The sequence below is a fragment of the Procambarus clarkii genome, chromosome 19, assembly GCF_040958095.1.
Source record: "Procambarus clarkii isolate CNS0578487 chromosome 19, FALCON_Pclarkii_2.0, whole genome shotgun sequence".
Taxonomy (NCBI): domain Eukaryota; kingdom Metazoa; phylum Arthropoda; class Malacostraca; order Decapoda; family Cambaridae; genus Procambarus; species Procambarus clarkii.
The window spans coordinates 15,991,854-16,018,934 of record NC_091168.1 but is presented as its reverse complement, the minus strand read 5'-3'; the positions used below and the strand labels follow the sequence as shown (position 1 = coordinate 16,018,934).

Below are 27,081 nucleotides of genomic sequence, written 5' to 3'. Positions count from 1 at the left end.
TCCTTCCTATATACACCGGATTAGCGAGCTAATACAGCATTCCTCTATTCCTCTGTGAAATGCAGCATCTAACAGTTGATGGCTTTACCCTATAGGAGAAAATTTTCCTCACTTCTGTTATTTTCACTGAACTGGATCATATGACATATAATTTAGTCTATCTATACTAATATACTAACACAAGCAGAAGATATACACACCATTAAAAAGTTACCTGAATTTGAATAAAGCATTATTGATTCAGTACTGTATGTGGAACTAGAAAAAAGATATAATGAGCATTAGATTTAATAGCAATTGTGTATCATTTAAAGTTTTTAAGATGCAAAAAAGTGATATTATATATTCTGCTCTTTGAGTTAGCATTGTGGGGTAGAACCAGTGTTAGCTGTGTTTCAAAGTTCTCTGAATTATGTCCTTTATTTTCTCAGTATAACATCACTTTTTTGCCAATCTTTAAGAATTTTTAATTAACTAATAATTTCAGAGAGCTTAAGAAACACTTGCTAACATGTATATTTTATCTATCCTACAGATACCAAGAAATTTCTTTCTGGCCTGCTGTATTTAGAGCAAAATGGCAGTGAAGGTGCATAGTGTTATATCAGCATGGAAGTCCTTTGAATTGGCTAATGTGCAGAGAGAACTTGATGAAACTGCTTCAGAGCTTGCAACTCGTCAAGATGAATCTGAAGAATCTCGTAAGAAATTGGTTGATTTGTCAAGAGAATTTAAGAAAAATACTCCAGAAGATGTTCGTAAACAAGTGGCTCCTTTACTAAAAAGTTTTCAAACTGAAATAGATAATCTGAACAAGAGGAGTAAATTTGTAGAAACAGCATTTTTAAATGTATATAAAAAAGTGATTGACATTGCAGACCCACTTTCTACCCTAGAATACTGTGCTGGTCTTGAAAAGAAAATAGGACGTTTGGCAGATTTGGAAATTGAAAATAAGAACCTCAGAGAAACTTTACGAGAATACAATGAAGAATTCAAAGACGTTAGGAACCAAGATGTAACCATAAAGGCCTTAAAAGAGAAAATTAAGAATTATGAAGACTTAATGGATGATACTGTGCAAAAGAAAACAAAGGAATTAGAAAGGGAATTGTCTCGTCAGTATGCAGAGAAAGAGAGGTTGCTTCATGAAACACAGGAATCTGTAATGAGAAGGTTACAGGAAGCAGAAACAAGAGCTCAGTCATTGCAGTCTACCTTAGATCAAACTCAGTCAGAATTATTTGAATTAAAAAGTAAATCCGAAGAATCAAATTTTGCAAAGTCAGATGAAACTGACATTTTGATGAATGACCTTGAACGTGCTAATCAGAGAGCTATCACAGCTGAGAGAGAGTCAGCACGGCTAATGGAGCAAGTTAGGGTATTGCTCCTTGCTCACAACTCACAAATGGATAATATGTCTAGCTCTGTGTCATCTGCAAATGAAATTGAGTCAACATCCGACAGTTTGGCCAGATCTTCTTTAGAAATTGAACTTGCCTCAAAGGACAAAGAAATCTCCCAACTTGTAGAAGACATTAAACAACTGCAGCTTTCCTTGGACAACTTAAGAGAAATATCTTCCAATCAAATTCATGATCTTGAAATGAAAGTGGAGCAGGACATAGAAACTATTGCAAGGGTAGAAGCCAAAATAGCTAAACAAAAAGATTATGATGAGATCAAGAGAGAGCTAAGTATCATGAAATCTGTTGAGTTTGGTGTATCATCATCTAATATTAGAGAAGATAATAGCCAAGAGTCAATAACACCCTCAAAGCCATTAGAAATCCTCCTCCTGGAAAAAACAAAATCTTTGCAAAATGAGAACACGGCTCTAAAGCAAGCAAATACTAACCTAACAGCAAAAGTTTTAGAAGATGAACAAGAACTTTCAAATCTACGCTCACTTGTAACAGAGCAGAAAGGACTAATTGTTCATTTAGAGTCAGATTTATCTTCAGTGCAGTCACTCTCAACACTTTACCGTGGAGAAGGTGAAGGCTCTTCTATGCCAGAGATTGTGGCTGAGGCTGTGAGAGCATCCACTAGCAGTACTCCTCCTCTAATATTCAATTCTTCAAATACAAATCCACCAACTCCTACATTAGGGGGTATTCCACCAGACTTCACATCTGCTGCTGAATCCCTCTTGCCCATTATATCTGCCCAGAGAGAGCGTTTTCGCCAGCGCAATGAAGAATTGGAAGTGGAACTCATGGGCAAGGCACAGCAAGTAGTAGTCCTTCAAAATGAACTGGATACTGTAAGAGCAGATAATCTCAAATTATATGAAAAAATAAGATTTCTTCAATCCTACCAGGGCAGGCAAGTAAAGGAAGACACTGCAGCAGAGTCTCGCTATAGTAGCCAATATGAGGAAGCCTTGGATCCTTTCTCTTCATTTTCTCGCAAAGAAAAGCAGCGCCGCTATGCAGCTCTTAGTCCATTTGAAAAAATTACACTTTCTATGGGGCGTTTCATATTGAGCAATAAAACGGCACGAACAGTAACTTTTATGTACACTGCATTAGTACATTGTCTAATTTTTCTAGTTTTATACAAACTAGCCCATACTGAATCTTGTAAGAGAGACTTTGCTTCTGAGTGTGCACAAAAGTTTGAAGAACACATGCACCAAGTTCATGGTGACACTAGTTTTCATCATTTACAACAGTAACAGTGGTTTTTAAAGGAAGCACCTATGAGATTGTATTATTTAAAGTGCAAGTGGCAGTACAGTATATATAAATAATAACATATATATATATATATATATATATATATATATATATATATATATATATATATATATATATATATATATATATATATATATATATATATATATATATAAAATACATAATACAGTACAGTACAGCATAAATTGTATTTATACATATATTCTTCCCCAGCTTTGTTGGGAGCATAACTTTTGTAACAAAAGAGTGAGGTGTGTTAAATAATGTACAGTATATGAATAGGACCCATACTGAGCAATATTGAATTTAAGCAGCTATGTTCATGTTGGCGTCACTTGACTTATAATATTAAAAATAAATATGGTCTATTAATGGCATGGTTAACAGTTTAACCCTTAGACAGTGGTTAAGGGTTAATTGTCAATTGTTGATTCACAGGGTAATGTGGTTATCATAGGAAGATTTAACAAATTATTGTCTGGGTTTTACATGTATGATGCAAATAAGGATATAATAGGTCTACGTTGATATAATGGAGTTTACTTTGAACCATGAAAAAATCCTACCATTTCATGGTACAAATTCAGTTATCGTCATCAATGTTGCTAGGGGAATGCGGTCATCATCATATGATGATTTAAACAATTATTATCTGGGTTTTACATGTATGATGCAAATATGGATATGAACGCTCTCCGTGGATGTAGATATAGAGAAACGGGTGATAAAACAATCGGAGAAACATCGGAGGATAAAACAGGAGGCGTCAGCATAGGTGAGCATCAGGCATTGACAAGTGCGAGAGCGTTGCCTTGCAGAGTGCCTCCACCCAATGGAACTATAATTATTCACTTATTTTTGTGTTTTTCTTACATTCTGCATACAATAATGAATGAATGAATTTTTCTTTAATGAAAAATTATTTGTTGGAATTGTTTTATTTTTGTGTGCATAGGTTGGTATGACTAATTCTCCATAGCTGCTGTCTAAGGGTTAAGTGTACTTTTGGCTTTGGTTATTATGCTTTAAGGTTGTTTATCCAGCTCACAAGAGGTGCTTGTGTAACCACATGCAATATATTTTATACAGTACTTGATATTTGTGAATATTTACTTACGTGTATACCAACTAGTACAACTACAGTATAGTACATACATTAAAATTAAATGAAGGTGATTTTTTTCTACAGTATTTGGTATAGTGTGTGGGTGGGTGTAATGCAAGGTTATGAAATATTCCCTCACCTTATTTATATGGGCTTATTGGACTGTAAGTTCATATGTGGTTTGTTGTCTCCCTTAGCCAAGAGTGAGGTTCTGTGCTTCCACCCTTTGTTAGTTGCCAGACTAGACTGACCTCAACTTGTGTATATTATCCACTTTGCTACTCCAGTAGAGCAGCAAAAGAGGTGACAGGAAGTGTGTGTGTATCATGTCATCCATGATTCAAGTTGGGTTCAATGGCATGATCCAGTGCTGTTGTATCTTTTTTACCAGTTCAGCATTAGAGCAAAATGTGAAACAAGTTAAAAATGTGGCAAATTGGATTAACTTTGTACAAATTAGGAAAATTAAAGTTGACATAATTTACTCTCTTACAGCATTAACACAAGTATGGGAGGGTTAAACTGAATTAGGTAGTACAGTACTGTAAATTATTGAAAGAAATTTGTTTAAATATTTATTTTAGGTAAAGTTTAAATAGTATAAGTAGAAGATTCAGATTCATTTATTATGCACCCTATACTCATCCCGTGGGCGGTGGTGAAAAAAAGGGTTACAGAGGCACATAATGGGTTCAGGAATTGAACCCAAAGTTTGTTTAGCTAAGCAAGTGACACTTGTGAAGCTAATTACACAATTGTTAATATATATATACATGTACACAAATACATATAAATATAAATAATGTTTTTGTCACAAGTGATTCAACAAGAGGAGCACAACAGTCACTATACAAGGCACTTTACATCTATGGTGAGCTACGCAATTACTAGTCTTGCTCCACACTCACCCAGCTGGGCGGCAGCTTTACAGTCATGTGCAGGCTGCACCGAGAGAAAGCAAATTTTTGGATACTTTGCTAAGATTCCTGGCAATACATCATTATGAGTGAAGTACTTACACGTTTTTTAACACAATTGAGTGTAGGGAGAAGGTATGAAGTTCAGTGCTAGGAAAAAATGTGATTAGTTCTTAGGAAGAGTTTTGATAGGTACAGAAGTGTAAAGAAAGGACTACATAGCAGTACTGTATGTTTATGACCCTGGCCTATGAAAATTAAACTAGCAAGGAATGAGAAGGAAGTCTGTAATACAGGTCATTGAAATTTTTTGGTACAGTATTGTATTTTAAGACCACAATCAAGCAATTTATTCATTTTAGACTAAAGGAGAAAAATACAAAATAAGGAAATGTTTTGAATATGTAAGGTAAATGGAAGGGTGAAGGCTTGGAGAAAGTGAGGAAAAATAGAGAATGTATTTTAAGAGGAATTGGGCTTGTGGAGAAGACTGTAGTATGATTATAAGCATATTCAGAAGGACAATTCAAGGCTTCACAATTGGTAAGTTAAATACATCCAGGAAAGTGAGAATTAAGTTATTAAGATCTGTCAAGAACATGTGGTGAATACAGTAACCACTAATTGCCTAATGGGCTTCCTTGAGGCTTTCCTCTCACTCCTTCAATGAGAATCTGTATCGAGGTAAAACACAAATGTACATGTGAAAGGAACAAACAAAAACAGGACAAGAGTCCAAGGGATGGCCAATATTTAGCTAAAATTGCAGTGCTAGCAGAATAGCAAGGCACCAGGAGGAAAATGCACCAGGTGCATGTTTAGTTGGGACCCCTTGGGTAGCTGGGGTTTCCATCCGCTAGAGAGGGAGTGGTCCTGAATAACAGACCTGAACAATGAGTCCATACATAGTTTTGCCTGAGGGCCACTAACACTAATGGCCTCAATGAGGACAGGAAGCTGGCTGCTTATTAACCCCTTAACTGCGTTGCCTCCAAATGTGACACCCCCGCAGTGCGCAGGAAATAAATTCTCTGGAAAAAATTCTTTTTTCTTTTTAAAGTGTCAAAAACCCTTCCCTCAGTATGGGTATGTAAAAAAAACGTCGAAATTGTACTTACTTTGGCTGCTATGGGGTCCGGAAGTTGGGGCGTGACGTCATCATTCCCCGTGCGCCCGTGCCGCAAGCTCTCGGGGGCGGTGGGGCGCTCGGGGCGGGGCGCGCGAGTTGCCGCGAATATATTTTCGTTCATTTTTTGCGCACCTTTCCAAATACATTTTCATTGTTTTTATGTGCCAATCCAATGTATAATGAACACGTCCACTATAATATCGCAGTACAACATCTGTACTGTCCGTAGACACTGTGTTACGTGCATGAAACTTGTGTACACATATGCAGCACATATTTACTATGTATCATGCTAATTTGTGTATATATACAATCTATTTACACACTATACACTGTCACACACTATATACATTCACCATCAACACATTCAGAACACCGCGTAGCAGCTGCTTCGTATGGGCCAATAGCAGCTGCCTCGTATGGGCCAATATCAGCTGCCTCGTATGGGCCAATATCAGCTGTCCCGTATGGACCAATAGCAGCTGCCTCGTATGGGTCAATAGCAGCTGCCTCGTTTGGGCCAATAGCAGCTGCCTCGTATGGGCCAATAGCAGCTGCCTCGTTTGGGCCAATAGCAGCTGCCTCGTGCAGGCTAATAGCAGCTGCCTCGTTTGGGCCAATAGCAGCTGCCTCGTTTGGGCCAATAGCAGCTGCCTCGTTTGGGCCAATAGCAGCTGCCTCGTTTGGGCCAATAGCAGCTGCCTCGTTTGGGCCAATAGCAGCTGCCTCGTATGGGCCAATAGCAGCTGCCTCGTATGGGCCAAAAGCAGCTGCCTCGTATGGGCCAATATGAGCATTTGGCCATGAACACATTCAGAACACCCTGAGTGAGAGCAGCCACACCCAGCCATTCTCCCTCACTCCAACATCTTACTCGCCAACATTGCTCCTCCCACCATATTGTTATAGTTCTTATTACACATGGTCTATATACCTATCTACATGTTTTATTTACCAGAACTATGCAAGTAAGCTGGAATTGTGTCCAAACAGTACAGTGGCCACCATACACTGCATGAAAAATCACACAGACGTTGCTACGATTACGTCACCTCCCTCACCAAAATAGCTCCTCTCAACATTCTCCTGTTGCTGTTCTTACACTATATACACACACTATATATACCCATGTACATATGTGTTGCCCATAGCGAACCACTAAGCTAGTATGGTGAGCAAAACAAGAGTGGCAGCCACACACACACAATGAGGCTACCTCAATTCTCGCCCTCCCTCTCTCATCAAAATTCCTCCTTCCACAATACTACGCACAACGCTAATTATAACCACAATCCTGCTATTATCACAATCCTGGTTACTAATTCCTGTAAATTAATAATTGACCACATGTTTATTTTGAAAAGGAACCTAAGAAATCATTTGAAGATTCCTAGATGAGCGAAATAATGCTGTGGTGCTGTGGCTAGCGCTGTGAACATCGTGAACAGCATTGAATCACTGAGATTTGAACATTGTACCCAGTCATTATCACACTCAGGCTCTAATATAACACTATCATAGCTAAATAATACAAGTTATATATATATTTTGACATTATTAGGCGATGCTGTGGTCACATGCTGAACAGCAGTGCTGTGCGCTCATGCTGTGAGCGCCAGCCTTGGTTGCTCACACACTACTGAGGCTCCCACACCCGGGAATGTGGACCACGATTTTTTTTAAAGATGGCGTCTGTTTACAAGAGCCCTGAGGAAGCTGATGTGAACCCCATGTAGCCGCGGGAGTTTTGAATGGAACGTGAAAAATACAAATACCTGGAGGCGCGTTGCGCAAACCAGACGTGAGCCTGCAGGCGCGTTGCGCAGTTTAAGGGTTAAAGGTCCCCCACCAATTTGGCCTGATGATCTTTACCAGTTGGATTTAAAAATTTAACAGTTTTGGCATTTACGGCTTTGGCGGGTAGGTAGTTCCATGAGTTTTTAACCCTGTATGTGAAAAAGTATGTTCTCAGTCCTACATTGTGGCTTGAGTTTGAAACAATTGTCCCTTGTTTGTCACATCTGACCTTTTGAAGAAATTGTTTGGATCAACATCCTCCAAATTGTTCAGTATTTTTAAAGTTTCAATGAGATCTGCCCTGTGTTCCCTACTTTGCAGTGTTGTGAGCCATACGACCCTCAGTTTTTTAATAAGGTGTGCAAATATTGTCCAATCAGGTGATTATATCTCTCACACTCACACGGGAGTGGAGCATCACACCGAGGAGTCACACTGCTGCAGGCTCCAGGAGAATTCAAATTATCTAAGTGTAGAGAGTAGGGTGAGGGCTGCAAGTGGTGTCCCAGAATACACGAAGGTGTAAAGAATTTGAAATGAAACTAAGAGACAAGAAATAGGTGTTAGTGAATGAAAAATCTGTGGTAGAAAAGTTGATCTTTCAAAACAGCAGAATGTCAACAAAGATATCTGCCACCACTGGGGAGGACAGTACCCCATCAAAGGAATATTTTGCAGGTTTCTCTCAAGATGCCATGAAGGGTAGTTTTCTTAACAGGTTAGTGATTATTGAGGACATACTAAAGAAATATGAAGAAAAGGTAATTAAATTAAAAAAAGAAAATGAAGGTCTCAAGATTGAGTTTTGTAATTTAAAAGGAAGTATTTTCCAGCAAGGTAAGGAAATTAACAGCTTGATGGATAAGGAAAGGATGCAGGAGGCACACATCAAGGAACTGGTAAAGGATAATAAGGCATGGAAAGTGAAGAGTAGGGACTTTGAAGAAATAAACAAGAAAATAGACTCGTATGGTGAACAACTCGAAGGGAGCCTGAGGGCTAACATGGAGTTAGGGAAGGAGATGCAATGAGAAACATCATTGGCAACTCAAATAGAGGAGGCTAATAAAGAACTAGAAAAGTATAAAGAAGAAATAAAAGAGACATATGCCCAAGTTGTATAAGAGAAAGAGACGACAAGCTCAAAGCCCCAGATATTGTCGCATAAACAGAGACGAAACTTGAAGAAAATATTTTAAATGAAGTCGTGTTCCCAAGGGCCTACTCAGTTTGGAGATGTGACATGAAAAATAGGAAGGGGGGAGGAGCTGTGACAGGAAAACTAGGAAGGGGGGAGGAGCTGTGCTGGTGAAAGAACACCTGAATTTTTTTTTTTTTTTTTTTTTTTTTTTTTTTTTTTTGAGATATATACAAGAGTTGTTACATTCTTCTACAGCCACTAGTACGCATAGCGTTTCGGGCAGGTCCCTGGAATACGATCCCCGCCGCGAAGAATCGTTGTTACAACCAAGTGCACATTTTACTGTTGCATTTTAACAGAGGCTACAGTTAAGGATTTGCGCCCAGTAAATCCTCCCCGGCCAGGATACGAACCCATGACAAAGCGCTCGCGAAACCCCAGGCGAGTGTCTTACCACTACACCATGGAGACTGTGAAGATAAGAGAGTTAATATTTGGAAACCCTCAAGATATTGACATAATGGCATTTTACAGGTCTGGAATCAAGATGATAAGCTGATAATTTTATATGCCCACAGCCCACCAGCAAGCAACACATGGACAAAGGAAGAACTGCATGACAAATGAGAGGGCCTCATAATGGTCATGAGAGAGATTATGATAAGAGCTGACAAAGATAAATCCCGATTGTTGATACTGGGGGACGTCAACTTTAAGGCAATAGACTGGGAGGCCTACGAGGCAAGAAAAGAGGACATTTGGACAAGCAGATTTGTAAACCTCATCTTGGAGACATTCATGCATCAACATGTCAAGCAGGCTACAAGAATGAGGGAGGGGATTTTCCGTCAGTACTGGATCTAATATTCATCAGGAAAGAAGAGGAGGTATTTGACATCCAGTACCTTCCTCCCTTGGGAAAGAGTGATCACGTCCTCTTGGACATTAAATACGCTTTGCGATGTAATTTAGTAGAGAGTGGGGACATTGAAACAGTTGTTAAACTCGATTTCAAGAGAGGACGCTATGGGGAACTTAGAAATTTTTTTCATGGGTATAATTAGACAGACTTGTTGCTAGGTAATAAATGAGATGTATGCCATATTTTGCAAATTATACAATGAAGGTACACAAACATTTATACCAAAACAGAGATGCAGACCTAGAAAACAGGAATGGTTCAACAGAAATTGCAAGAGGGCCAGAGATCAAAAGATACAGGCATGGAATCATTATAGGCTGAGTCCAAACCCCCAAACATACCAGCGATTCAAAGATGCAAGAAACAACTACTCGTCACTGAGGAGAGAGGCAGAGAGGAACTTTGAGAATGATATAGCAGACAAATGTAAATCAGATCCAGGCCTTTTCTATAAATTCATTAAAAGCAAGCTGCAGGTAAAGGATAATATTCAGAGGTTGAAAATGGGGGGACCGATACACGGAAAATGAAAAGGAAATATGTGAAACATTAAACGAAAAGTTCCAAAGTGTGTTTGTACAAAATGAGATCTTCAGGAAATAGACACAATAAGAATTCCAGAGAACAACATAGAGCACATTGAGGTGTCTAGAGATGAAGTGAAACAAATGCTCTTGGAGCTAAGTAAGAACAAAGCAGTTGGCCCAGATGGAGTTTCACCATGGGTTCTGAGAGAATGTGCAGTTGAGCTCAGCATACCACTTCAGCTGATTTTTCAGACATCCCTGTGTATATGAGTCATAGCAGATGTGTGGAAACAGGCTAACATAGTTCTAATCTACAAAAGTGGCAGCAGGGAAGACCCCCCTCAACTATAGACCTGTATCGTTGACAAGTGTAATAGCCAAAATATTGGAAAACTAATAAAAACTAAATGGGTAGAACACCTAGAGAGAAATAATATAATATCAGACAAACAGTATGGTTTTCGATCTGGAAGATCCTGTGTATCTCGAATTTACTAATTTTCTATGATAGAGCCACAGAGATTTTACAGGAAAGAAATGGTTGGGTTGACTGCATCTATCTGGACTTAAAAAAGGCTTTCGACAGAGTTCCACATACGAGGTTGTTCTGAAAACTGGAAAATATTAGAGGAGTGACAATATTGTTATCAACGGCGGCTTCAACTTGCTATTGATGCAGTGTCGTCTTGGGTCACCGATCATGGCTTCAAGTTCTCTGCATCTAAGACTTGCTATGACTTTTACTCGGAAGCATGTCGTTCTCCGTCCCTCTTTGTTGCTTTCTGGTCATCCCCTTGTGTACAGGGATTCCGCTAAGCTTTTGGGGTTTATCTTTGACACTCATTTGTCTTGGGCGCCCCATATCTCTTACCTCCGAGTTGAATGCTCTAAGGCCCTTAATCTACTTAAGGTTTTGTCCCATACTTCTTGGGGAGCGGATAGGCGCACGCTCCTCTATTTGCACTCCTCTCTCGTCCTGTCTAAACTCGATTATGGTTACGCTGCATAATCTTCTGCTTCTCCTCCTACTCTTTGCCGTCTTGATGCTTTACAACGGGTTGCATTTCGGCTCTGGTGCCTTTCGTTCGACTCCCGCCCTCAGTTTGTATGTTGACACAGGCTTTCCCTCTCTCCAGGACAGGCGTGATCGCTACTGTCTTCGCTATCTTGCGCGGTCCTTACAACATCCATCCTCTCCCCTCTGTCGTGCTTTAATTTTTACCCCTCCTGTGGTTCCTGTTCCTCTTCATCGCCTCCCTCTTTCTGTCCGACTATCTCGCTTACAGGATTCTCTTTCCATTCGTATTTCTAATGTTTCTCCTCGTATTCTTCCTTCCTTGCCCCGTGAAGAGTTCCCCTTCCAAAGTTTTTGTACATCCTTGACCCGTATCACTAGAGCTTTTACCTCTCCTACAGTTCTGAAACGCCTTTTCCTTGAGCACTTTTCTTCGCACTCTCACTCTGTTTCCATCTTCACCGATGGGTTCAAGTCTGCGAACGGTGTGGGGCTACTCTGTTGTTTTTCCTGACTGCACTTATGTGTCGCCTCCCTTCAGAGGCTAGCGTCTTCACAGCAGAACTTTATGCTATTCTCTATGCTCTCCGCCTCTTGCTTTCTCATTGTCAATCCTCCTTTGTGGTTGTAGTTGACTCTCGTAGTGCCCTCATGGCTCTAGGGTCCTTAATTCAGTCCATCCGGTGGTCATCGAGATTCAACATTGGATGTTTATTATTTCTAGTAAATTTAAATCAGTAGAGTTTTGCTGGGTTCCCAGCCATATTGGTGTTTCTTTAAATGAGCGTGCGGATGCTGCAGCTAGAGAAGCTATCCGTTCTTGTCCCATCTCCCGTAATGGTATTCCTTATTCCGACTTTTATCCTGTTATTCATTCCTCCATCCTTGGCCATTGGCAGGATTATTGGTCTTCTGTAGTTGGTAACAAGCTGCGTACTCTCAAACGTAGTGTGTTCCTGTGACCTTCCTCCTGCCACTGTAACCGGTGGCGGGAAACTGCTCTAGCAAGATTGCGGATTGGCCATACTCGCTTAAACCCTGATCACTTAATCCAGCGCCGCCCTGCTCCTTACTGTCCAAATTGCGTTGTCCCTCTTACAGCTGTGCATATCCTTGTTGAATGTCCTGACTTCCAGGACGTGCGTGTGTCTTGCTTTCTGACCGTCCCTCGCGGTCACTTGTCCCTCGATAGAATTCTTTGTGAATTGGATACTTTTGAAATCGTTCGCCTTATGTGTTTCTATTCTCGTATTAGCATTCTTGGTGATATTTAGCGCCCTCTGATTATTTCGCACTTTGATGGTGCTACATAGCCTTTCTGGTTTGGTGCCTTCTTTTGATAATTACTTACCTGTTAAACATTCTTTAATCTTCAGGCCTACAGTATTATAGAACAATGTGTGTTTCTTTAGAATTCTATCAACCATTATCCCTTAAACTGCGCATGGCGTATATACACGCCATAAGGTGCCAGGCACGATTCAAATGGCAAGCGGCTACACGGGGTTCACATTAGCTTCCTCAGGGCTCTTGTAAACAGACACCATTTTTTTTTTTTTTTTAAATCATTGGCAATATTCTCCGATGTGAGAGCCACACTACTGTTGGAGCAACCAAGGCTGGCACACGCAGCATGAGCGAACAGCATTGCTGTTCAGCTTGTGACCACAGCATCGCCGAAAAATGTCAAAATAAATGTATAACTGCTATTATTTAGCGATGACAATATTACAGATGATCCCTGACTGTGATAAAAATGACCAGGATTGTGATAATAGCTGGATTGTTGTGATAATTAGTGCTGTGGGAGGAGTGATGCTGAGGGACGGAAGGAGATAGCATCGTTTATTGACTATGTGGCCACCTGTTTATTGTCTGCATTCACCATACCAGCTCAGTGGTTCTCTATGGTGAACACTAATATAGATACTTATATATAATGTGTGTGTATTAGTGTAATAACAGCAAAAGGATTATGTTGGGAGGAGCCATTTAGGTGACTGAGGTGACATCGTCTGCATGATATGTCTGACTGTGTAGAGTGGCCACTATGCTCTTTGGACACTGCAAGCTTAGGTGTACAGTTATGGTGCATACAACATGTAGATACTTATATATAATATGTGTATGAAGTGTAATAACACTGCAAACAGTATTGTTGGGGGAGAAATTTAGTATGCGTGACCTTGAATGAGTTGGGGAGGCAGCCGCCAGCTGACTGTGTGTAGCGACGACTCTTAGTGCCTGAACTAATTATATCAGCTTAGTTGTACAGTTGTGGTGAACAAAACATATACAGTACATACTTATATATAACGTCTGTATATTATGAATAAAGTATAAAACAGGATGGTGGGAGGAGAAAGTGGGCGAGTGAGGCGGCGTTGATGGAGTGGCAGCAAGTGACTGGCTGGTGTGTGGCGGTCACTCCTCGTTGCTTTTTGACTCACAATACCAACTTAGTGGTTCATTATGGTGACCAAAACATGCAGAAACTTATATATAACCAGTGTATAGAGTGTAATAACAGCAAAACAATTTGTTTGTTGTTTTATGAACATAATTAAATCACTAATATGCACACCATACTTTTGAGTATAGTGATGATTCACCCCTTTTATTATATAAATATATCGCACTACACTATTGAATAATATTACTGCAAAAAAAACTAAGAAAAAATCAGTCATTGAAATAATTAGGTAATAATATCTTTGTGGCAACTCTCATCTGTCAGCTCGGGTGATGCTGACCGGCTCTGACGACCACTCTGTCAACGCCCACTTTTTGCCAGACTTCCTCAGTCTATTGCACCCAAAATATGTCGCCTACGATTTGTTTTTATTTTCCTGTGCTCAGGGAACACAAATTAACATTTTTAGAAGACGAAATAATTTTTTAAATTTTTTTTTCTTGTGCACAGGGGTGTAAATCTCCTCAGGACCCCTTAGCAGCTTAAGGGTTATTTACTCAATGTGAGTGAGTGAAGGAGAAAGTCAAAAGGGAGGAATGAATGATGGAGTGAGCAGGGCATGAATGTTTTGTACATGAGTGTATAATTACCTAAGTATAGTTGCAGGATGAGAGCTATGCTCGTGGTGTTCCTTCTTCCCAGCACTGTCATATAACCCTTTGAAATTACTGATGGTTTTGGCCTCCACCACCACCTTACCTAACTTGTTCCAACCGTCTACCACTCTGCTTGTGAAAGTGAATTTTCATATTTCTCCAGTAGTTTTGTTTCTTTAGATTAAATTTATGACCTTGTTCTTGAAGCTCCAGGTCTCGGGAATTCTTCCCTATCAATTTTATAGATTCCTGGTACTATTTTGTACGTAGTTATCATATCACCTCTTTTTCTTATATCTTCTAGCTTTTGCATATTTAATGCCTCTAACCTCTCCTCGTAGCTCTTGTCCTTTAGTTCTGGGAGCCACTTAGTGGCATGTCTTTGCACCTTTTCCAGTTTGATGATGTGCTAGCGGCATTCAAAATTTTTCTCAAGTCCTAGCCGGTGACGTAAACGGCGTCCACGTTTTAAAATTTGTTAAAAATTTAAAATTTATCCAATCAATTTGGAAGTGGTTTTAAAATGAGCGCCTTTAGATTGCGCACAATTTGGTACCAAAATGAAAGATGTAACACGAAAATGGATGTCAAAACACTGGAAAGATTATAAATACTTTTTGCATCCAAAATTTAAAATACTGTACAGTGTACTCGAACAGCGAATTTAATCCATTCTGGCACCAAGCTCGTTATATGAAACACTTGTTTTGAAAAATGAATTTCCCCATTTAAAATAATGGAAATCAAGTTAATCCATTCTACCACCGAAAAACATCAATATGATATTCGATGTTTTAAATAATGGAGCAGCGTACCTTACTTACACTGAACAAACTTTTGAAATTTTTCTTTCTTCAAATTTGTTCAATTTTTTTTTTATTTTATAGCAAAAGTTTCGTTCCGTGTTTGTCAGGTAGGCTGCTCCATTATCACAATCTTTCTTTGTTTCAAATGTGTTCCATTTGTTCTGTATTTTTCATTTATTTCTCAATAATGGAGCAACCTACCTGACAAACACTGAACGAACCTTTTTGACATTTGTCATTTTTTTTAATTTCATTTCTTATTTTCTACAAAAATCTCAATGCTTTGCAACATCACAGCAGTCACCCCTTTACATTCCAGCATCATTAGCAACTTTAACCCTTAAATTGTGCATCGCATCATATGATGCTTTGGAGTACTACGCAAGATTTAAACGGCCCACAGATACACGGGGTTCACCACACCTTCATCAGGGCTCTTGTAAACAGACACCATTTTTTTTTTTTTTAAATTGTGGGCCAAATTCCCGGGTGTTAGGGGCCTCAGTATTGAGTGAGCTACCAAGCCTGACGCACGCAGCATGAGCTCACAGCACTGCTGTTCAGCTTGTGACCACAGCATTGCCTAAAAATGCCATAATATGCTCATGTTCATGCTATTATGTAGCGATGATATTATTACAGAAGACCCCTGACTGAGATAAAACTGACCAGAGTTCTGATAATAGCAGGATTGTGGTGATATTTAGCACTGTGCTCCATGGAGGGAGGAGTAATGCTGTGGGAGGGAGGGGGGTGGCATTGTCTTCTGACTGTGTGTGGCCACCTTTTATTGACTGCACTCACCATACCAGCTTAGTGGTTCGCTATGGTGAACACAAATGTACATACTTATATATAACGTGTGTATAGAGGGTAAAAAAGCAATAGGAGAAGGTTGGGAGCCGCCATTTTGGTGAGGGAGGTGGCATCGTCTGCACGACTTACCATGTTTACTGGTGACCACTATGCTCTTTGGGCACCATACCAGTTTACTTGTACAAGTATGGTAAATAAAACGGGTAGATACTTATATATAATGTGTGTATAGAGCGTAATAACACCACAAACAGTATTGTTGGAGGAGAAATATTAGTGCGTCTGGCCTTGAGGGCGGCCGTCACCAGCTGACTGTGTAAGGTCCTACGTCTTTGTGCCTTTACTCACCATACAAGCTTAGATGTACAGTTATGGCGAGCAAAACAGTGTAAATACTTATATATAACTTCTGTGTATAAAAGCAAAAAGAGAATGGTGGCAAGTCAGGTGAGGGAGAGAGGGAGCGGCAGCCAGTGGCGAGCTGCCATTGCCACTGCCACTCAGCATACCAACTTAGTGGTTCGTTATGGTGAACATGTAATGTAGATACTTATATATAGCATCTGTATATAGTGAATAAAAGCAAAAACAGTATTGTGGGAGGAGAATCTGGGTGAGTCGGGTGACTTGAGGGAGGGAGGAAGTAGCAGCCAGTGGCGGACTGCCACTGGCACTCACTCAGCATGCCAACTTAGTGGTTCGTTATGGTGAACACGAATGTAGATACTTATATATAACGTCTGTATATAGTGAATAAAAGCAAAAACAATGTGGTGGGAGGAGAATGTGAGCGAGTGAGGTTTTTGAGGGAGGGAGTGGCTGGCTGGCTGGTGTGTGGCAGTCACTCCTTGTTACTTTTTGACTCATAATAGCAACTTAGTGGTTCGTTATGGTGAACAAAACATGCAGATACTTATATATAACCTGTGTATATAGTGTAATAACCGACAAAGTATTTGTTCACTGTTTAACAGTTTAGTGCGCGCGGCACTCCCCGAAAAAAAAGCGGGTTGTGCGCGCGGCGTTCTGGGCGCTCAAGCGTGAACACAAAAAAGTTTATCATCTTTTCATGCTCCTAACATTAATTCTCGAGCTACGTTTTTCATTTTGGTATCAATGCGTTGGCAATAAAATTCTCTACAAGATCATTACATAAAATGTCACCCAAGCATTTGCTATCCCACCACGAAGTAAATAAACACGAAGATGACTCGCTGTGACACCCAAACAGGAAGTAAATGTTCATACTCTTTCGTTTGTTGCCAGCCTCACAGTCATCCTACAGCGCTTATTTTGATATCACTGAACTCGCAATAAAATTCCCCACCCAGACATATGCCTATCAATGTCTAATTATGTTCCGCACGAGTGTGGGAACTGGGCGAAGCGTTAGCCGTGATTTCAGCATCGAGGACACTTTTGTGATGCAGCGCTTTGAAAGTTTATACTTATTTCACTGTCATGACATTATTTCTCGAGCTACGTATTTCATTTTTATAGCAATGTGTTCGCAATAGAAAGTTCTATAAGAACGTGGGTAGAATTGGCCAACAGAGCGTCAAATAAATTTGCGGCGAATAAAATCTTACGCGTGTTTGTACCCGTGAGCGTAAAAAGTTTTTACTTTGCTCATGTTTTTTCAAGTTTATACTTGATTCACTCCGTTTTTTTTGTTTGTATAGTGTTCGGAATAAAATTCTCTACACAGACATATGCATATAAATGTAGAATCATGATCGTGGCCAACACAAGAGTGTGTGGAGTGCGCGATTACCCTCGTTGTGACACTAATTCAATAGTCTCTCCTCTAAGTTACAATACATTGCTGTTTTCTCAAATAGGCACAGTGCCTATTAGAGAAAACAAAAATTTAATAGCAAACATATTCATACAAACCCCAAGTCGATCGAGTAGTAAATACCCAATATAACACTGTCCGTAAATTTACGTCGTGATCCGACAAGCGTTTAGGGAAACCGCCCATAAGTCCAAGTCGAAAATCCAGGAAAGTGTTAAATTAATGAACATAATTGAATCAATATGCACACCATATTTTTGAGTACAGCGATGATTCACTCATTTTATTATATAAATATATCACACTATTGAATAATATTACAGCAAAAAACTACGAAAAATCAATCAGAGAATTGAAATAATTAGGTAATTATCTCTTTGTGGCAACTCCGGCCTGACAGCTGACGAGCAACAGACCGCCTGAGCAACAGACCGCCTGGGACGCACACTGAGTCAACGTCTGTTTTTTGCCAGACTTCCCTGCCCTATAGCGGGCAATATATGCCACTTACGATTTTTTTATTATTTTTCCCAAGATTAGTGAACACAAATTAACAGGTTTAGAAGAATTTTTTTGTATGTGCCTGTGAGTGACACATGCTAAATAGCCAGGTGCCATACAAGGGTTAAACAAAAAACATAATTTATTTGCATCGTTGGAGGCTCCGAGAATGTGCGAGAAACAGCACGACCCCACAATGTGGTGGTGGTGGTATTCAAAGGAGCACTTGCCAAACGAGACGAACTGTCTATTCATTGGTGATCAGGGCGCTCGTTACCCAAATTGCTCGCCAAATGAGGCACTCGTTACTCGAGGTTTTACTGTATATATTAAAATTCCATTTATTGTGCTATTATTATGAGACTAGTTTTAAAATGTGCTCCTTTAGAGTGCGAACAATTTGATACCAAAGTGAAAGATGCAACACGAAAATTGATGTCAGAACACTGGAAAGATATAAATAATTTTATGATCGTCCAAAATTAAAATATTTGTTAAAATTCTAGTTATTGCTCTATTATTATGGGACTAGTTTTAAAATTCGAGCCTTTATATTGCGAACAATTTGATACCAAAACAAGCGACGTAACACGAAAATTGATGTTATCAAACTGAGCGAGTATACTGTACACATTAGGTAGCAGGTATGATAATTGATGCTCGTTCATGGATAACTAGGCTTTGCTAAGGGGAGTCATGCCAGGCTTTTGGACAATATATGCATATACACCAGCAGGAAATTTAATTGCGAACACAATGATACCAAAATGAATGACGTAGCACGAGAATTAAGGTGAGAAAACTGAAACGAGTACAATATACACATTTTACTGATATTGTGCACTCACGGATAACTTTTGCCGACTTTAGGCTTTGTGGTGGGGAGTCACGCTGAGCTTTGTGACATTATATGCATATACACCTGTAGGGAATTCTATTGCGAACACGATGATACCAAAACGAACGATGTAGGACGAGAATTAAGGTGAGAAAACTGAAACGAGTATTCACATTTTGGTGTTACCGCACCCTCGCCTGCACGCTCGAACGCATCCCCAGCAACAGTTTGTGCATACAAATGGAGCGCACACCCGGGACGTGAAAGTGTTAAGATATGGGTACCATATAACGCTGCATATTCCATCGTTTGGTTTAACAAATGTTGTGAACAATTTCTTTTAGTATTTAGCCATCCATGTATTTAAAAGCAATTCTGAAGCTAGAAAGTGTAGCATAGGCTCCTTCCACAATGTTCTTTATGTGATCCTCAGGTGATAGTTTTCTATCTAGAACCACCCCGGGGGAGCCGGTCGGCCGAGCGGACAGCACGCTGGATTTGTGATCCTGTGGTCCTGGGTTCGATCCTGGGCGCCGGTGAGAAACAATGGGCAGAGTTTCTTTCACCCTATGCCCCTATTACCTAGCAGTAAAATAGGTACCTGGGTGTTAGTCAGCTGTCACGGGCTGCTTCCTGGGGATGGAGGCCTGGTCGAGGACCGGGCCGCGGGGACACTAAAAAGCCCCGAAATCATCTCAAGATAACCTCAAGATAACCCCTAGATCTTCCTTTATCAGAATTCTTTAAAACATTTCTCACACAATTTATAGGTTGTGTGGGGTTTATGTTCTCCTATTCCACATTCCATAACATGGCATTTATTTACATTAAATTCCATTTGCCAAGTGGTGCTCTTATACTTATTTTGTCCAGGTCTTAGTTTATCTTCTTTAGCATCATCCGCAAACATGTTCATGTAATAATGTATTTCATCAGGTAGATCGTTTATGTAGACAATGAACATTACTGGTGCAAGAACTCTGGTGCAAAGAATCATTAACATTAAAAAACATTACCAGTACTGGTGTGTACTCTCTTATGAGTACATGTGAATTGTAAATAAAAATTTTTAGGAAATGCATCATTCACTGAAAGTTGCACAAGTGAGAGCGGCAGTATTAAAAAAAAATTGCTAACCAAACCTGGTTGACCAGACAACCAACCAGGAGGCCTGCTTGGAGACCGGGCTTGCAGAGCCATTGATCCCCAGAAGTTACACCAGGTAACCACAAGGCAGGTAGGTAGGTAGGTAGGAAACCTTAGGAATAATCAAGTGTACCTTTGCCTTTAACCTTCAAACCGCTAGGGGCCCAAATGGAATTCACACCCACAGGTGCAACAAAAAAAAAATCCAAAAAATTCTTTCGTCTTATAGAAGTGTTCATTTTTGTTCCCTGATCATGGAAAAAATAACAAAAAAATCGTAGGTGGCATATTTTAGCCACAATAGGGTAGGGAAGTGTGGCAAAAAAGGGGCGTTGGCAGAGCCTTCACCAGACGAGGTCTACTCCACCCAAGCTGTCAGACGGCAGTTGCCACAAATATGTTACCTAATTATTTCAATGTCTCTGATTTTTTCTTAGTTTTTTTTTTTTTGCAGTAATATTATTCCATACAGTGAATTGTGGTATATTTATATAATAAAATGTGTGAACCATCGCTGTACTCAAAATTATGGTGTGCATATTAGTGATTCAATTATTATGTTCATAAAACAATAAACAAATAGTTTTGCTGTTGTTACACTATATACACAGGTTATATATAAGTATCTGCATGTTTTGTACACCATAACGAACTGCTAAGTTGGTCTTGTGAGTCAAAAAGCAACGAGGAGTGACCGCCAAACACCAGCGAGCCACTCACTGCCACTCCCTCCCTCAAAACTATCACACTCGCCCTCATTCTCCTCCCACAATACTGTTTTTGCATTTATTCACTATACACAGACGTTATACGTATTTACATGTTTTGTTCATCGTAACTGTACATCTAAGCTTGCATGGTGAGTAAAGGCACAAAGACGTAGCTACTCACACAGTCAACTGATCGGCGGCCGCCCTCAAGGCCAGACGCACTAATATTTGTCCTCCAACAATATTGTTTGTGGTGTTATTACGCTATATACACACATTATATATAAGTATCTACCAGTTTTATTCACCATACCTGTACAAATAAGCTGGTATGGTGCCCAAAGACCTTAGTGGCCATCAGTAAACAACATGCCAAGTCGTGCAGACGACGCTCCTCCCTCACCAAAATGGCGGCTCCCAACCTACTCTCGCTGTTATCTCACACTATACACACGTTATATATAAGTATCTACATTTATGTTCACCATAGCGAACCACTAAGCTGGTATGGTGAGTGCAGTCAATATAAGGTGGCCACACACAGTCAGAAGACAACGCCACAACCCTCCCTCCACAGCCTTACTCCTCCCTCCATGGAGCACAGTGCTAAATATCACCACAATCCTGCTATTATCAGAATCCTGGTCAGTTTTATCACAGTCAGGGGGCTTCAGTAATACTATCACTGCTAAATAATAGCAGTATTGTATATATTATAGCATTTGTAGGCGGTGCTGTGGTCACAAGCTGAACAGCGGTGCTGTGAGCTCGTGCTGCGTGCGCCAGCCTTGGTGGCTTGCTCAATACTGACGCTCTAACACCCAAGAATGTTGGCCTGGATTTTTTTCTAGGTGGCATCTGGCAACTATCGGTCGTGGCTGTACTATAGCTGCCCCTATCCCAGGCGGGGCGTTTAAATTATAGCGCTAGACACGAAATCATATATATATGATGTGCGCGGTTTCGGTTTTGTCACTGATATCATATATATATGATTTGGGCGGTTTAAGGGTTAAAGAAAAGAAGGTAGTTATTCAATTGTATAAATCTCTGGTGTGACCCCCACTTGGATTATTGTACAGGTACCACCTTTACTCACCTTTAAAAAGATCTAACTTTTATTTTTAAAAAGTTCAACACTGGGCAATAAAAATAATTCCAGAACTAAGGTAACTCTCAGACCAGGAATGGTTGAGGGCCACAGGGCTAACAACACTGTAATTACCTAAGTGTAATTACCTAAGTGTAGTTACAGGATGAGAGCTACGCTCGTGGTGTCCCGTCTTCCCAGCACTCTTTGTCATATAACGCTTTGAAACTACTGACGGTCTTGGCCTCCACCACCTTCTCACTTAACTTGTTCCAACCGTCTACCACTCTATTTGCGAAGGTGAATTTTCTTATGTTTCTTCGGCATCTGTGTTTAGCTAGTTTAAATCTATGACCTCTTGTTCTTGAAATTCCAGGTCTCAGGAAGTCTTCCCTGTCGATTTTATCAATTCCTGTAACTATTTTGTATGTAGTGATCATATCACCTCTTTTTCTTCTGTCTTCTAGTTTTGGCATATTTAATGCTTCTAACCTCTCCTCGTAGCTCTTGCCCTTCAGTTCTGGGAGCCACTTAGTAGCATAGTACATCAGACATGATGGGGCTGATATCATTGAAACTTAAAATACTGAACAGTTTGGTGGAGGCTGATGTAGACATTTTCTTCAAAAGGTCAGATGCATCACAAACAAGGAGCAATGGTTTCAAGCTCAAGAAGCCACAATGTAGGACTGAAAACAGGGGATGATTTTTCATCCACAGGTTTATAAGCCCATAAAACCACCTACCCAGTGAAGCCATAAATGCCAAAACTCTGTTGAACTTTAAAATCCATCTTGATAAAATCACCAGAACAAATAGGAAAACCAGCTTCCTGTCCTTGTCGAGGCCATTGGAGTGTTAGTGGCCCTTGGACAAACTGAAGTAAATTTATGGCAGAATTTTACACTATTCCTTTAGTTGTACATTCCAGAATTATTTAAATTTTAAACAAAAGTACAGTGTAATAATATTGGCTATGTACTTGATGCAAATGTGATAGCTGCATAGATTTCAAATATCTGCTCTATTGTATATGAAGTTTTGTTGACTTTACATTTGCTTCGGTCTTGACAATTATTCCTAATGTTTATTAGCCAATGAGTGAAAGTGAAGATTGACACACAATGCTTTAACCATTTTCCAGTAAAATAAAAAGTAATTTTGGATTAAAATCCAATATGCCATAGTGAATGGTCATATACTGTAGTGTACATGTTTTCAGTATAGTCGTGTTTCGTAATGTGACATTAATACCTAAACCACTTGTAATTATATAGATATTCAGATTAAAAGTTATGGCCCAAAAAGTTGTTTCTTTAAATTGTAGTTTATAAAATTAATATTGTATAGCACAACTTAAATAGTTAATTGCATACCTGTATTTAGTTTTTAGTTTTCAACTTAAAGTATATATTTTTTTATTCAACCTTCTTTTGCAGTCCTGTTTTTCACTTGGATTCAATTACATGTTGTATATCATAATTAAAGACTACAATTTCATCTGCAGTTTTATCGCATCATATTACTCAATGTGAATGATTAGTTCACTTAAAAATTGTAGTGAAATATTGTTCTGTATTTAACTTTGTTCTGTATTGTCCATAGTGCCAGTATATATGCCCCTTAATCATTTAAACTTATATCCATCATTTCTATTAAATACTTTAACTTAATTTGATGTAATATATAGTATTACTTCTTTTGGGTATACAGTATATAAGCAGAAACTTCAAATCAAGTATTTTATTAAATAAGCCAAAAAAGTATATATTATGATGATTGCATTGAATACTACAATTTAATATCTGTATTAAACACTGCAAAAAATAAGAGGGGAAAATGCAATGTTTAGGCTCAGGGGCTAATAATTCAAGTTCCAAAGCAAGACCAATACAATGGTACCTCAGCTTACGAATTTAATTTGTTCCCAGAGACGGTTCGTAAGCCGAAAATTTGCAACCCGAAAAAAGTTTCCCATAAGAAATAATGTAAGTTGAATTAATCCATTCCACACTCCAAAAATATTAACTTCAAATTATATTTCATACCTAATTCACCTAAATATTTAGTACTGTAGTATGTACAACTTATTGCTTACATTTATTGATGACTTGTTGGCATATGGAAGATGGTGAGGAGGAGGAGAGGTACTAGTGTTTGGAAGGGGAGTCCCCCTTCCATTATAACATCAGGCAGTGATGACTTCTCTGGGGTACTTTCCCTGGCACATTTTGCCTGTGTGCCACTAGGACCTGCTTGTGGCTCACTACTTGTTTTTCTCACTAAAAGCCTTTCCATAGATACTTGTTTTTCCCCTACGTTGTAACATCACCGGGTCATTAAAAAGGTTAAGGCAATGGCCTTAACCAAACTGCTTGCTTTGGGTGAGTCGTTTAAAGACAAGTTTGCATTTCTTCCCATAGTCTACACCACTTATTAATTGTTGAGGAAGGGACATTCTGTACTGCCACCTTCCCTGAAGAAATTTCTTCAGTTGCCTCTTGTTGCTGCTCCTTGTGAAGGGCTAGGATTTCTTTGGTGGTCAGTTCTTCGCTGTGTTCCTCCATCAACGCAGAACACTCAGAACTCTCACAACACTCTGAATGCCACTTCTTTTTCTAAATTTCTCAAACCATCCCCTGCTCGCTTTAAACTTGTTCGTATCTGCATCACTTGTTCCAAATCTTCATGCAATAACTTTGCATTTTTACAAATGATGGCTTCCGAAACACTATCACTTACTAACTCCTTGTTGTGTTTCCAAATTAATAACAACTTTTCAACGTTGTCAAGTGTTTGTGTTCTTTGTTTCGTGATTGTTGATACATCTTTTGCCACTTGAGCCCTAATAATGTCCTTTTTCTTAGCAATTACAGTGCATGTAGTTGACAATTTTGTTGTACTGCCTAACTAGTTTAACAGCCCATGTACCATTTTCATGTTTACGAATGATATCTTGTTTTTGCCCTAATGTCATCCTAATGTGTGTGTTCTTAGATTGAACCTTACCACTGACTTTCTTGGGACCCATGGCATGATATATAATTACTTTAATGTTCAAAACCCAAAAAGCCGAAAACCAACAAAATTCTTTACAAAGAATTCATGCGCTATTGTCACTAAGTGGGCGGGAGGCACTGGTAAACTGAAGCGAGAGCAACCATGCCACCTGGAACTATGCACTTGGTCGCCCATACATGTATCAACAAACTACATTACCTGAAGCAAAGCTCGTAAATCGATTCACATTTTATAAAGAAATTGGTCTCGTAACCCAAAAATTTTGTAAATAGGGGCAGTCGTAAGCCGAGGTGTTACTGTACTTGGGATGAGAAAATCATACAAGGCAATGAGGTGACTTGAACCACCTTTCTAGTGATTCCCAGGTGCTCACCTTAACCTGCTCACAACAATGCTCACATGTCAATGTGATTTGTTTTAATACTTAGGATTTTAATTTCTGTATTAAATAGGGGAGTATATATACCATTTTTGTTATGCATTGCTGTTCACGGGCTTTAATATATTTGTTAGCTTATGGTATCATAAAGTAAGATGTTATTTATTAAAGGTAAGTTACTTTCATATGTTGTTGTTTTGAGATTCCAAACATAATGCCATAAAAATAAAGTTATTTAATAAATACAGAGTTTGTTGGTTCCTATTCACATCTAAAAGTTTTCTTGTATATCTAGAACATTGTAATACATCATTATTTGTTGCACAATACTTGCGAAAGGTTAACACTATTTTACTTGAAAAATTGCTTGACTAAAAAGTTAACTACAGTAATATAAATGCTGTGCCTGTAATTACAATTGTTGAACATTTTTCAAGTATCAGCTGCCCATGTTTCATGTTATCCACAAAGTTGACATAGAAATTTTTGTTTCAGTAAAATGTTTATTTAATGTCATTAACAAAAATTATTATGCAGTACTGTTGAAACAAATTTATTTACAATGGTTTGGACCATATACTTTACATGATCATAATGTTTGCATTCTTATAATTATATTTTGCTGCTGGATACACATTCTTACCTTACTGGTAAGAAGACAGTACTGTAGATATATAAATATCCCTAATATACAACTGCTCAATAAAGCATACCCCAATACGGGGGTTGCCCAAACCAAAGTCTTCAGGCCAGTGAAGACTTCTCGCTTCACTGAAGTCATCACATGTCAGCTAAACAATATCAACATATGCTAAATATTTTTATACTAAACACACTTGGAGTAAAGGAAAGAAAAAACAAAATACACTAAAGTAAATACACAAATTCTGGAACAACACAGATGTTCAACTATACAACAAATTGACTATATAAAATACATACAAGAGAAACAAGTGTAGACCAGCACCGCACAGGTTGGCTGCTCTGACGTTAACACACACATGCACAAACTCACTCAGAACAGGTGAGTTGGTTGGCTGGCCATCCCAGAGAATCAATCAACAAGCAATCACCCACTCATCAAAAACATGAAATGTAACATATAAGAATAATAAAGTAATACATGTGTACATGACAAGACCACACTAGAATATGTAAGGGACGACGTAGTTTCGGTCCGTCCTGGACCATTCTTATTATTATTATTATTATTAATATACAGTATACTGTACAGTACTGTATATACAAGAATTCTTACATTCTTGTAAAAGTCACTAGTATGCATAGCATTTCAGGCTGGTCCTTATCCTAAATTTTTCCCTGAATATGACCTGCTGCATCGTTTAACAACCGGGTACCCATTCACTGCTGGGTGAACAGAAACTATAGTTTAGGATTGGTGCCCAGTCAATCCTCCCCCGGCCACGATACGAACCCAGGCCAAACCGCTCGCGAAGCGCCGGGCGAGTGCTTTACCACTGTACACGAGGACTGTTATAATAGGTCTTGTATCTTATAAATGATATGAAAGATTGATTAAAAAGATAAAGGCTAATGGTATTGGAAGTGCTATATTAAGTTGGATTAGGACATGGCTATTCCAAAGGAAACAGAGTTAGTATAAATGGGGGTTAAGTCAGAGTGGGAAA

The 27,081-nt window shown here is 39.2% G+C and overlaps 1 protein-coding gene across 5 annotated transcripts in view; it reads left to right on the top strand.

Moving 5' to 3' along the window:
- Positions 1–27,081, top strand: part of LOC123757619 (protein CASP) — a 285,090-nt gene that overhangs the window by 20,678 nt on the left and 237,331 nt on the right. The window contains exon 2 of one of the 5 annotated variants that reach the window (XM_045741433.2): positions 536–25,675. The exons of the other annotated variants lie outside the window; for them this stretch is intronic. Coding sequence (XP_045597389.1) covers positions 578–2,683 — 2,106 coding nt within the window. The 5' untranslated portion in view covers positions 536–577 and the 3' untranslated portion in view covers positions 2,684–25,675. Of the gene's footprint in view, positions 1–535; positions 25,676–27,081 lie in introns of those variants that run through there. 5 annotated transcript variants of the gene reach the window in all.